The sequence below is a fragment of the Gadus macrocephalus genome, chromosome 12, assembly GCF_031168955.1.
Source record: "Gadus macrocephalus chromosome 12, ASM3116895v1".
Classification (NCBI taxonomy): domain Eukaryota; kingdom Metazoa; phylum Chordata; class Actinopteri; order Gadiformes; family Gadidae; genus Gadus; species Gadus macrocephalus.
Genome location: NC_082393.1, coordinates 4,183,881 through 4,196,061, shown reverse-complemented (window position 1 = coordinate 4,196,061; position 12,181 = coordinate 4,183,881). Strand labels below are relative to the sequence as shown.

The window sequence follows — 12,181 nt, the reverse complement described above, 5'->3', positions numbered from 1 at the left end:
ACAGAGCCTTGTTCTAGGGACAGCTGTGGAACAGTGAGGCTGGAACGGCAGCGTTTCTGTTGGGCAGCTCTTTAGTTTAATACTCCATTGATCACTGATTTCTGTTTCTGGCCTTTCGTTGCATAAGGGTCAGTTACTGTACATGGCCGGCAGGGAGTTAGGAAGGTTCTTTGAAGAGAAATCATGATTTCTGGTGTTGCTTTCAGGCCTAATTAAAGAACAAGTAGTTCTTGCACAAGAGCGCTTCGGACAAGAAAGGAGATATTCATTGTTTACCGACGAAAAAGTTGGATGAGGCCCATGAAGTTCTGTCTTGTGCTGAACATGTCACCTCTAAGCCACCCGCAAGCAACCTCTAAGCAACCATGCTGCTTGTTTCTTTCGGTGAACCACTAAGGCCAGACTGCTTGCCCTCACTCTATCTCGCTCAGCTGCCCCCGTTCACTGACGACTCTCTCACTCCTCCTCACTTGAACTCAACCACTCTGACAGAGGGCTTCAAGGAGATGACCATTCATCGGAGGAAAGGAGCCTAGTCAGGGCGCTTGAATAGGGTTCTAAATCTTAGCGTGCAAATTCGACACGTCCAGGGCTAGGGGCTAGCGATGGACGCCAGTGATTGCAGAGGGAGACAGGTGTGCAGCAGCCCTCTCCAACGCATGCATCGGGCCCTCATTGTTGTCGTTCTCTCTAAGTGGCAGAGCAGCTAGTGATGGTGAGTGTCGGCCCACACACCGAGGACTGTGTTGACTGCAGTGGGGGGGCCGGGTGGCTCGACACGCTCAGTCCATGCTGTTCCTTAACAATACTATATGTCTGCTGTTGCTGAGGGGCTAAGCTCTGTCCCCCTGACTGTAGAACATCCTCGTTCTTCCCCTCTCCCCTGTCCCCTCTCCCCGTAGGCTGCAGCCCCGGCGCTCCTGAGAAAGAGCTGCTGCTTATGTTTCAGAGGAGGACCGCAATCAGAGCTAATCCCAGCCCACCGAACATGGGTGAGCGACCTTGCGTGTGAGCAGCCAATCTTCATTCAAATTCAAGCCAATTTACCCGACCAAAGAGTTGTGTTTCTCAACAACACGGACTTCCCCTTCAACAAACCAACGTGTTAAACAAAACCTACATCCAAAATATGTTACTGTACATTCACCAGCCAGATTCACAACTCGAAAATGATGAGGCTGACCAAACCTTGGAAAATAATGAATCATCCTTCCAAAAAACAACGGATATTACCGTGTTTAGTAAGAGCATGAGTAAATTTTGCAGATCCTTGAGGAAACGTTTTGCCCACCAGCTTTTTGAAACCAAGCATGATTTCAAAAGGAGCAACACTCACCTCATACATACCTTCTTGGTATTCATATTCAAAACAAGAGTATGGACCAGGCGGTTCCCGTAAGCCTCAAATGTCTGGCCAACCATCTGAGCAATGGTGGAATGTATGTTATGTCTTAAGAGCCACTTCACCACCTTGTCCAAACACTATCGTCTTTTTGTGCGTTCCATCCATGAAAACATTAACGTTTGAATGTTTAATGAGGTATATGCTTGAAATCTGCCTTTGGAAAGACTTTATTTTGCTTTGAATATAAAGTAAATAGCCTCCCACTTGGGAGGTCCTCTATCTTTTGGGGAGGCTGGGGAATAGCAAGAAAACACATGACGGTCCGAAAGAAAGCGGGCCCAAAAAGCACAATTACCCTGTCTCTGTGTCATGTGAACTCCAGTCAAGGGAAGGAAGAAAGCTCTGGCCCGGGCCAGAGCTCCATCACGACCCTGCAAACAAATCACTCGATGGTCCATAACCCCTCGACTGAAAGGGATAAAAAACAGTCTGGGGCAGACAGTCCGGACAGCCTGCCCTGGTCAACATCAGCCTGGATCGTCTGGCCTGTTTGCTGCTCAAGCACAACATCAACAGAGCGGCTGAACCGCGGTTCTTTCATCGACGCTAACTCGCTCTTTGTTGGTTCCATAGACCACACGGGCAACTGCACACACGGAACCGTTCTCCATCCGTCAGCCCGCACCTTCAACACCGCCACCTCAGCCCCCCCCCCCCCCCCCCCCCCCATACCACCTTCCACTTTTTCCCCCTATAAACCGACCCGCTGGTTCACTGACAGACGGTGAGGGAACCAGTCCAGGGCCGGTGTGAGGCTGTCAGTGTGCCTCTCTGGACAAACAAGAGGGATCTTTTTTTTTTTGGTTTTCGCCTTGTATGGATACGTAGATCCCTAACGATTAGGGTTATGGGGGGCGGCTGACTACTTGGTTTGTGACTTCCTAAAAAGCAGAAGTTGAACAGAGCATCACAAAGGTCAACCCAGTTCTGCTCCTGTAACAACAGCCGATGTCGTCACGCAGAAGTATTCTCAGTCAACTCATCCTAGACTCTAATGAGCATAATGTAAATAAAAATAAATGGACCCGTTTAAAGTAGCTTGAACTTGTCACTTAACAATGCAAATTGGCTAAATATACTCCAGAATAACAAGACATGTTGAATCAATAAATAATTATAGATAATAAGGTCAACAGTAGTACTGTTAACCAGCCTGCTTTTGAATAAACTGGAAAAGAGCATGTTCAACAAAGCATCCCAAGAACAAAAAAATTATAGCGTTTTTTTCCCTAAGATTAATTTACTTGGAAAGTTACAAACAACTTATATTCACCAAAATATATTTGAAGAATCCTCATATATCTTCTTAGATCAATTCTCATGAAAGAATGTAAGATAAAACGGGATTCTTGAAAAACGAAATCATACATTTCTCCTTGATTTGATTCAGCCTTTAATGAGTTGTATCTTTAGTTCTGATGGTCTGGCTGCTACACGCTATTATGGCTCCTGATTAAGTCTTGGCCCAAAAGTGGTACTGCTTAAAAAAAAAAGTAGGTGAGAATGTAATAAAACCACCTCCTTAAAAATACACTTGAGACATTTTGAATAAGATGAATGAAAAAAAAAATAGAGTAAAAATTGTCTTTGGAAAAAACGTACATTCTTATGGACTCTATGATTCAGAAGCTACACACGCAGCTAACAACGAGCCAAGACCGCGGGCCCATCGAGGTCGCCGCTGAATTAGGACGTACGGGAAGTTAAGTCAGGGTTTTGGTCAATCTCTCATCTCGCTCTGACAGAAAGAAGCATTACGAACTGTGCGGGGGCTCGGGGTGGGAGCGGGGACACTGGAACTAAATATCTCGTCCTGCCAAAAGGGTTCGCTGTGTATGTGCGGATGGCCGGGACTGGGCGACACGTGTGAGCACAGTTACTGCAAGGGTAGGAAAGTGCTGTGACTCAGGACGGTTGTCTGCAGCGTTGACACTGGCACATTTTATAGACCCCCACTACAGTATAGAGGGGCTGATGCAGACTAAAAGTTCCCCATGAGCGCACTTGAGCGATCCATTCAGCTCCACTGGATGTGATATTCAGCTGGTGAGAGGTAATCATGAATGATGGGCTGACATCAACATGCACTTCAGCGCAGTGTAAGCCAACGCATCCTCTTCTTCAGCGCATTCCCAGCCTATCTGCTCCACCGTGAAGAAAGGTTGAGGAATGTTGAAGAGGTTTGCAGGGGAAATATCTTGTTTTACATTCTACCATGACTAATATTGGGCGAGGCAAGACATGTGAGCCATGTCTAGCCATAATGTACATAATATTTGATGAATGGGGAGATGTTACCAAATGGCACAGTAGATTACCAGATTTATACTCGGATAAAAATATCCTCACATTCAGAGAACCTTTTTTTTTTTCCAGGAACAATATGAACCAATTAAAAAAAAAACTACGGTAGGTCTGAACTTAATGCACAGATGTAAGTGCAGTTATTTACCTTGATTATTTTTTAATTGAAGACCGTACTCATGAACATACTGTATGTTGGCCCCTGAAGAGAAAGTGGTGATCTCATTGACAAGCGCTGAAGCTTCTTTTCAGTATACGGTTCTGGGTTCAAACCTCACAGTGGCCTGTACCAGTAGATAGAAACGTTTTTTTGTTTAATTTATTTTTGAAAGGGTATAAAAAGGTATGGTCCTTGGTCAATCTTTGGTTTAGTGGCTTCTCGTTCTAGGCAACCTACTCTCATCAGGTTGAATTGACATGATGGCTAGATGACTAGTGAGTCTACCTTCCACCACAACAGGTATGGTGTCTTATGAATAGTCTGGGTGTACTCGCAGGACTATGCAGAGGTTTAGGCTAATCTTTGAATTTAGTGCAAGTTAACACTTGGAAGAAGCAATGCATTTTGTAACATGAACCTATGAATGCCATGTAATCAACCCCAGTTTAGTAAGAGTAAAGCACTGGTTCTTGATGACAATTCAGTTGCATTTTAGTTTGAAACAAGATGCTGAGTAACCAACAGGCAAACTTATACCAACCGATTAATCATATGCTTCTATCCACCTCGATGTAAGAAGGGTTAATAAACAAAAAACACGGAAATCTCCAATAAAGATATTTTTTATTGCAGAGACAGAAAATTAAACCATTTTTGCGCAACATAATGTAAAATGTTCCCTGCCCGACTAAGCAGAACAGGACAAAGAAGGAACGTGTAAAAGAGGAGGAAATGTTGGTGGTGGTGGTGGTGGTGGCGGGAGAGGTATGGAGGAACGATGACCCGAGGGGAACAGAGGGGGGGGGGGGTAGGGGTACACATGCTGGGCTCTTCCGTCATCAGACACATAGGAACACCACCTGAGAAACGGAGAGGAAAAGGAGTGAGTTTCTTTCCTTCAAAATAACAGCACGGATGAGGGACATTTCACCCAGCACCACAGATGGGTGGTTCTGCTCTTTGACCCACTAAATGGGTTTCTTCCTATACATATGAAAAAGTGGGATGTGGCCATATTTCAGGGCAACCGAATCAGTCGAAATCCCATCTCCAGCAAGCCAGCCAACTTGTTTGGAGCAGAGCTCTAAAGCTGTTTTGATAAAATGGGTGAGGGGGGGGGGGGGGGGGGGGGGGGGAGGTATTTGCATACTGAGTGGAGGAAGTCAAGTCGGCTCTGAATAGAGCTGAAGATGCGCATCTTGAGGTGCATGTGTATTTCAGATGCAGCCGCGATCCATCTCCGTTTTATCTCGACGCAGTCGAAACTGGGTCTAGATGACACAGCCTCCCTCCGTCTGTAAACCAACTGCCTCTAGGTAAACACTGGAAACGTTGCAGTATCTCTCGGTCTACTCTACCCCCGATGATCCTTGTTGGCACCGAGACATACTCAGCAAGTGCTTTAAAAGAAATAAACACCAGCACCGTGTGTTTTACAACAAGCCTAGTCTCAATTGTTTGATTCGCCTTGGAGCTCCTGCATTTAATAAAGCCAAGACGTACGGTGTAAGCAAGACCTAATTTGGAAGTCGACACCTCATCCGTCTCTAAAGGCTACATGGGAGGTTAGCTAGCTCCCAGCTGATGCAGAGCTAACAGCGCTAAGTGCAGCAGGTGGCCGTGCCCTGGGAGCTGCCGTCTGGATGGAGAAGCCTCCGTTTACATTCCCCAAATGAGTGATGGATCAGACGGCGCGAGGTCACGCCGGGGAGGGGGCGGGCTAGAGCCAACATGTGTGAACAACAGAGCCCAGATCGCTAGCAAGGTAAGCTTCATGACCTACTCATGCAATACGATACTCCCCATTTTGCTGGGGCAGATTATTAAACCCACAAATATTTATTCTGCGGTCATCACTGTATTTTTATTCCCGGACCAAAGTGATTCAGAGATGATGACATCGCCTGGTTGACTGCGCTGTGGCTGTATTCATTAGTCACTAAACAGGCGTCTCAGAGGGAGAATGCAGGGAGAGAAGTGACAAGGTGCAGCTTTAAGACAGCCAGAGGCCGGAGAGCTTCTACCTTCACCGTGTCTTGACGGACGTTAAATACAGAGATGACTGGCTTAAAGAGGAGATGGGTGCAGGGCAGTTACTGAGAGGGTTACTGGAGTACACGTAGAAGCCAATAATACTAGACTATGTTCATAGAGCCCGTTTCATACATAAGTAGGCCCGTTCAATGTGCTGCAAAACACAGCCATCGCCAGTCAAGAAATCAGCATGGACTAAAGACCCCAGGCTCATGATGTAGAATGATGTAGCCCATGATATACATATCTGTGTATGGGCGTGTGTGCATTGTGTGTGTGTGCATTGTGTGTGTGCATCGTGTGTGTATTGGGTGTGTGTGTGTATTGGGTGTTTGGGCATTGTGTGTGTGTGTGTATTGGGTGAAGGGTGGAATGCGTTTTCAATGTTTAATGAGGCACCTTACTGGAGAAGCTCTCCAGTTTCGTTGTACTGTAAAAAAAAAAAATGCAGTGACAATAAAGGCATTCTGTTGTGCTCATGGAGCCGGGCTCCAGCGCGGTACCTTCACGGACTCCGTCGCTGGCCCTACTCGTCGATGTACTCGAAGGGCTCCGGGGCCTCGGGCTCCTGTTCCTCCTCTTCGATCTTGGGTCCGTGGGCGGAGACGGGCTCCACCAGCTCCTCCTCCTCCTCCTCACTGGTGTCCTTCATGATGATGATGCCGCCCGTGTGCAGCTGGGGGGGGGGGGGAGAAAGACAAACGACCAATGAGAGGCGAGTACCCGGCGGGCGCCACTTCAGACACTAGGAGGAGGATGGGGATTGTCAGTTTAGTGTTTTCACTTTTTGTATTTTACGTATATCTGAAAATCTGAAAAGAAAGTTTATAAAAAAAATAAATAAATACACAAAGAATCCAACCACACTCCAAAACAAATATATTGACAAACGCACATAAACAAGAGGGACAGGGGTATACAAAGGGCGCAGAGAGGGACGCGCAGATGGAAGTGTTTTGTGGTACCGGTTTGAAGGGCTGGTAGCGGCAGGTGTCTGGCATGATCAGGACTTTGAGCTGGGCCGGCATCACCCTGGCTGGGTTCTCCAGGAGCTGGAAGCTGGGCTCGGGCTCCTTCTTCTTCTCCTTCTCTTTCTCCTTTTCCTTCTCCTTCTCTTTCTCCTTTTCCTTCTCCTTCTCGTCCTCCTTCTTCTCGTCCTTCTTCTTCTCGTCTTCCTTCTTCTCGTCCTTCTTCTCTTCCTTCTTCTCGTCCTTCTTCTCCTTGTCAGCCTCCTGGACCTCCTGAAACACGAGAAACGCGCACAGACCGCACCCGTCAGCGCCCGGCTGCCCTCCCAGCCCGGTTCTCCCGAGGCAGCGCGTTGTTACTCTATGCTGTCGGTGCCGCTCTGACCGGCGTTCCCTCCTGGTGTCAACTGGACGGTTTTTTTTTCACCCTTCCCTTGCAAGAGTTGTCTTTGGGTCAATATCTTATTTTACAAGTAAACGAGTACAGTTTGTACCTATTTTTTCTACGCTTTTCCAATCTGTCATTATGAGCCAGCATGTGGAAGACAGCTGAAGCCGAGACCGTGAAACCCTTTCCCGGGGACACCATATTTTCACGGCAGCGCTGTGAATCACCTCGCTCCTTTGAGTAGACACATCGGTTTTCCATTGGGAGATCTAAGGGCCGTAAATATCTCGGCTTTGGGACGCGTCGCAGACTTTTCTGTGATTTGCAGTAAACCGACGTGAATGGGGGACGTGTGAGTGTGTGTGAGGCGCTAGAGGCTCAGACTAAGCTGCCTTATGGACCAAGCTCTCTACAATACAATAGACATTAGTGACTGAACCATCCTCAAAACAAACTAATTCCTCATTAAGGATAATGCAATCGAGCTTGCATCCGTTCAGGCTACATCTAGATCAGCTGAACCTGGCTTCCGCACCCGATGACCCCAGCATGTGTGTTGGAACGACTGGGCCTTGAACCGGACCCATCTACAGTCCCGTCTCTCAAGACCACAGAGAGAGGTAGAGAGAGAGAAAGAGACTTGCCAAGGCAATGCAGCGTGCAGGTGGTAAATACTAACGGGACAACCCAGTGAAAGCGATAGCAAGTGGACCACGATATTGATCTGTTGATACAGGGGGTGGGGGGCGACCAGTCAGACGTACGGGAGAGGCAGGGGGAGAGGTCAAATGTCCGCGTTGGTGTGTGTGAGAGAACATGTGTAGAAAGCACAGACCAAGAAGGCTCTAAGAACCAAGCAAGGGATTGAGCTCAAATCTGGCCACTCAGGCCCCAGAAACGTCAGCGAGTGAAAGAAGATATCCGTGTCAACGACGGATTGTTTATTTCCGCTGAGTTTAAGCCTCCGGTACTTGTGAGCCATTTCAATATTGCCGCAATTGATTGCTTCTAGACACTGCGATGCGCTCAAGCTTTTGCCAGCGCTCATCTTTTATCCCTACGGGAAACCAAAACTATTACAGTACTGGAAGAACTAATTTCATTTTCGCTGCACGGTATCCATTCCTAAACGTGCGCACGGTGAAACTGGAGTTTAATTCCCCGGCGACGGGTGGACTCCACTGACCCAGTAACCGGGGTCCATCTGTTGACTCTACCCGCTGTCATGGTGCGGAATGATGTTCCGTTAAGTAAACCCATGATGGGATCGGAGAACCTATGAAAGTACGAGCGCCGGCCCGGGACTTGAAAGCGCTTCACGCCCCGCTGGACCTGTCTGTTTGTTCAGCTTCCGTGACACGTGAAACGTCTGCCCAGGGTTTATTATCTGGCTTTATGATCGACTTCCCCGCTCGGCTCCAAGAGCTCCGCAGCCAACCCGGGAGAGGCACGGAGGACTGCTCCTCAAGGAGGGTTTAGGGTTTCAGACTCACCACTTCCATCTTCTCTTCCTCCTTCTCTTTCTTCTCCTTCTCCTTCTTCTTGGCCTTGGCTGTGATGGAGAGAACGGCGGTGGAGACCTGGCATAGAGAAAGAGAGAGAGAGAGAGAGACACACACACACACACACACACAGAGAGGGAGGGAGGAAGAGAGAGGGCGAGAGAGGGAAGGCGAGAAAGAGACAGAGCGAGAGACACACACACACACACACAGAGGGAGGGAGACACAGAGAAGGAGGGAGGGAGGTAGAGAGAGGGCAGGAGAGAAAGAGAAAGGGAAAGAGACACACACACACACACACAGAGGGAGGGAGGGAGACACAGAGAAGGAGGGAGGGAGGTAGAGAGAGGGCAGGAGAGAAAGAGAAAGGGAAAGACACACACACACACACACACACACACACACACACACACACACACACACACACACACACACACACACACACACACACACACACACACACACACACCAAAGAAGTTATCACAATGCAAGCCTTTAAAATCAATCAAATCCCCAGTCCAGGCTCACATCCTCTTGAACTCAGATAAACAGCGGAACACAACATCTCCCAGCCATACGCCTGAAAGCAATCTTTAGTTGTCAAATAATCCCCAGAGGAACTGCCAGCCCCGGAAGAGTAAATAAATACCATTTAAATAAAAATCACTCGCACGCAGCACCAAACATAACAAAATAAAGTACATGCAAATATTTACTCCACCATCACTACACCGTGGGGCACGTCTGCTCGGACACATGTAAATACAACAAACAGAGTCCAGTGGAGTCTGGTGCTCTGCCCAGTGCCCCCGGGGGGGGGGGGCCAGTGAAGCCCTGGTGCTCACCTTCTCCTTCTCCTTCTCCTTGGGCACCTCCAGGGCGGGGGGGTAGGCGAACGTGGAGGGCTTACAGTTGGAGCGGTACTGCACCTTTGGCATCTAATGCAGGGAGACAAGGCAGAGACCCGGGTTAGGGAGGAGGGACGGCATCGGGGAGGATGGGGTATGATCGTTGGTCCAAGATTCAAGATGGTTTGTTGTCATTATTCGCAACAATTACAAAAGCAGCCGCTGGCAATTCAAAGCTCGAGTGACAGGCTCCTTCAACGATGCAATATAAAAAATAAAATTGGTAAGAGATACACAAACTGGGAAGAAAATGATTAGAATCAAATAATATTAGAATAATAATAGCTGTAAAGGAAATAGAATACCAGGCACGAAATAATTAGAAGAAAATAAAAATATAGTAACTGTAAATGAAATAGTTTGTACGGCGACAGTCAATTGAAATGCTATGTAGTTAAGAGTTTGGCCTTCACGGATCGGGGAAAGGAGAGCGGATCATGGGACGGCGAGGGGAGTTTTCCTGGTGGGGACACACACACAGCCCCCATAGCCCTATGGTCGAGACGTGTGGTTACAGAAGGCCCACTTCTATGGCGTACTGGCACACCGAGGTAGTGAGAGCGACCACATTAATAAGCTCTTCCACTCTTATGGTCTTTTCATTTTATTTTTCCAACTCTGAAATAAACAGTGCAGGATTTGAATTCGTCCAGGCGTCGTGTCCATATTTACAGGATTTACAGGCACATTTCGCATTTAGCCGTGGACTAGGTCGTGCCAAAATAGAGAAAAACATTGTTGAATTATTAACGACGTTACTCTGTCAACCGTGTTGGTGTTATAATTGTGCCAATACATCACGGATTTAGGGAGATAATATGTCAAATATTATCTGCACCGTGTCTGGTAAGGCGTTCATGACTAGGCTGAAATAAGTTGCTTTTCTGAAGCTTCCAAGAGTAATTAAACGATAAAGTGTGGGAGGTAGACAACACAAGGGTCTGCATTGAAAGCACTCCATTTTTTGACAGTTGCAGCCTGCATATCTGCAGTTTTGTTTTCGCAGATCAAAAAAAGGTCGAGACGACCACTTATAAAGTAGAATAAAGAACGAGTTTTATTTCTGTGCGCATGAATAATATGGTGCTCGTGTCTGGGTCGGTGTGTGTTGGTCGCAGTGTGTTGTTCAGTGTGTGTTGGTGTGTGTTGGTGCGTGCGCGTGTATAACAGTTCCTCCTGTGTGTCAGGTGGTTTTGAATCAGCGGGGCAAGTTAATTCCCCGCTGATGTCTCCTTAAGCCCCTCATGCCTTGCTCTCGGGCCCTGGCAGCGGCGCTCCTTCAGCCCGGTGGCTCTGTGCCAGGCTGCCGTTGGCCCGGGGAGAGCAGCCACAGGCCAGACTTTTTATAAAGACGAATGCCTGACGACGGTGAGGTCAGGCAAGCACCGCGCCGGAGATAACGCGTCAGGACAACGAAATGCACGCCTCGGCCGAGCCCGTTTTTTTTTTCAAGCTCCACGAGGAACACGCGCGCTATCTATAGATGTTTGGGTTTAGTTTCACTCGTACCTCCGCTTGTAAACGTTGTCTGAGCTACATCAGACCTTTTAAGTCCAGTTGCTACAGCTCGACTCCCATTCAACTGAAGCACACCCTGAACCCCCCTGAACCCCCCCCCCCCGTGACTTAATCCAAATCAATTCCAGAAAAACCATACAAAGCCTGGATATTGTTACGCAATCGGCTTGGCCCACCTGACCGAGAAGGCAGATGTGGAAACGACACGAACCCCGCGGTTCTCCCAAAATTGTGTCTGGACATGGGAGTATCCGCGGCAAATCAGTGTGGGTTTGGCAGCGGGTCGCTGGCGTTTAGAAGGATTTGTGTGAATCTCGCAGATTCACGTGTGAATAACTCTTGGGTTATTACCCTCGCTCTTCTCCACATCATGGGTCCGCTGTGTGAGCAGGGCTGGGCGATTAATCGAATTTTGATGGCGATTACGATTTTAGCGTCAAACGATCAGAAAATTAACATAATCGAGTTTTCAGATCTTTTTTGTATTTATTTTTTATTATTTTTTTAATGATTTATAGAAAGGACAGAACAGCTGCACACATATCAGTATATCATTTTAGATGGGAACATTTTATTTTTGACCATTTTGTGTATTTCTTTAAGGCGGAATTTCAAAGTTTTCAGTTACAAAGTGAATAAATACAACATGTTTTCAAACTCAAAGATAATCGTTTGAATAATCGTGGATACAATATGGACCAAAATAATCGTGATTATGATTTTCCCCATAATCGAGCAGCCCTACCTTGAGGTCCTTGTTCAGGCCGATGATGGCGGTGGGGGTGAAGGCCAGCGACAGGAAGTGCGACAGGGGGAACCAGAACCAGAACTGGGTGAAGACCAGCAGGCCCACCACAGACGGCATGTGGGTGTGGCCCGTCCTGGACTGCAGGGAGATGGTCACGTTGCGGCCCCCTGAAGCGTAGGAGAGGAGAAGAGGGGTTAGACAATGAGTTTAAAACGATGACAGCTCCTGCTGAACTGAAGTCGTTCA

General features: G+C 47.6%; 1 protein-coding gene across 1 annotated transcript in view; it reads right to left on the bottom strand.

Annotated features, from left to right (window-relative positions):
* Nucleotides 1-4,476: 4,476 nt before the first annotated feature.
* The window catches only part of psmd1 (proteasome 26S subunit, non-ATPase 1), a 37,884-nt gene continuing 30,179 nt past the window's right edge, over nt 4,477-12,181 (bottom strand). The window contains exons 20-25 of the mRNA XM_060068098.1: nt 11,933-12,102; nt 9,607-9,699; nt 8,753-8,839; nt 6,869-7,144; nt 6,407-6,579; nt 4,477-4,729 (exon numbers count right to left, since the gene is read on the bottom strand). Coding sequence (XP_059924081.1) covers nt 6,430-6,579; nt 6,869-7,144; nt 8,753-8,839; nt 9,607-9,699; nt 11,933-12,102 — 776 coding nt within the window. The 3' untranslated portion in view covers nt 4,477-4,729; nt 6,407-6,429. The remainder of the gene's footprint in view (nt 4,730-6,406; nt 6,580-6,868; nt 7,145-8,752; nt 8,840-9,606; nt 9,700-11,932; nt 12,103-12,181) is intronic.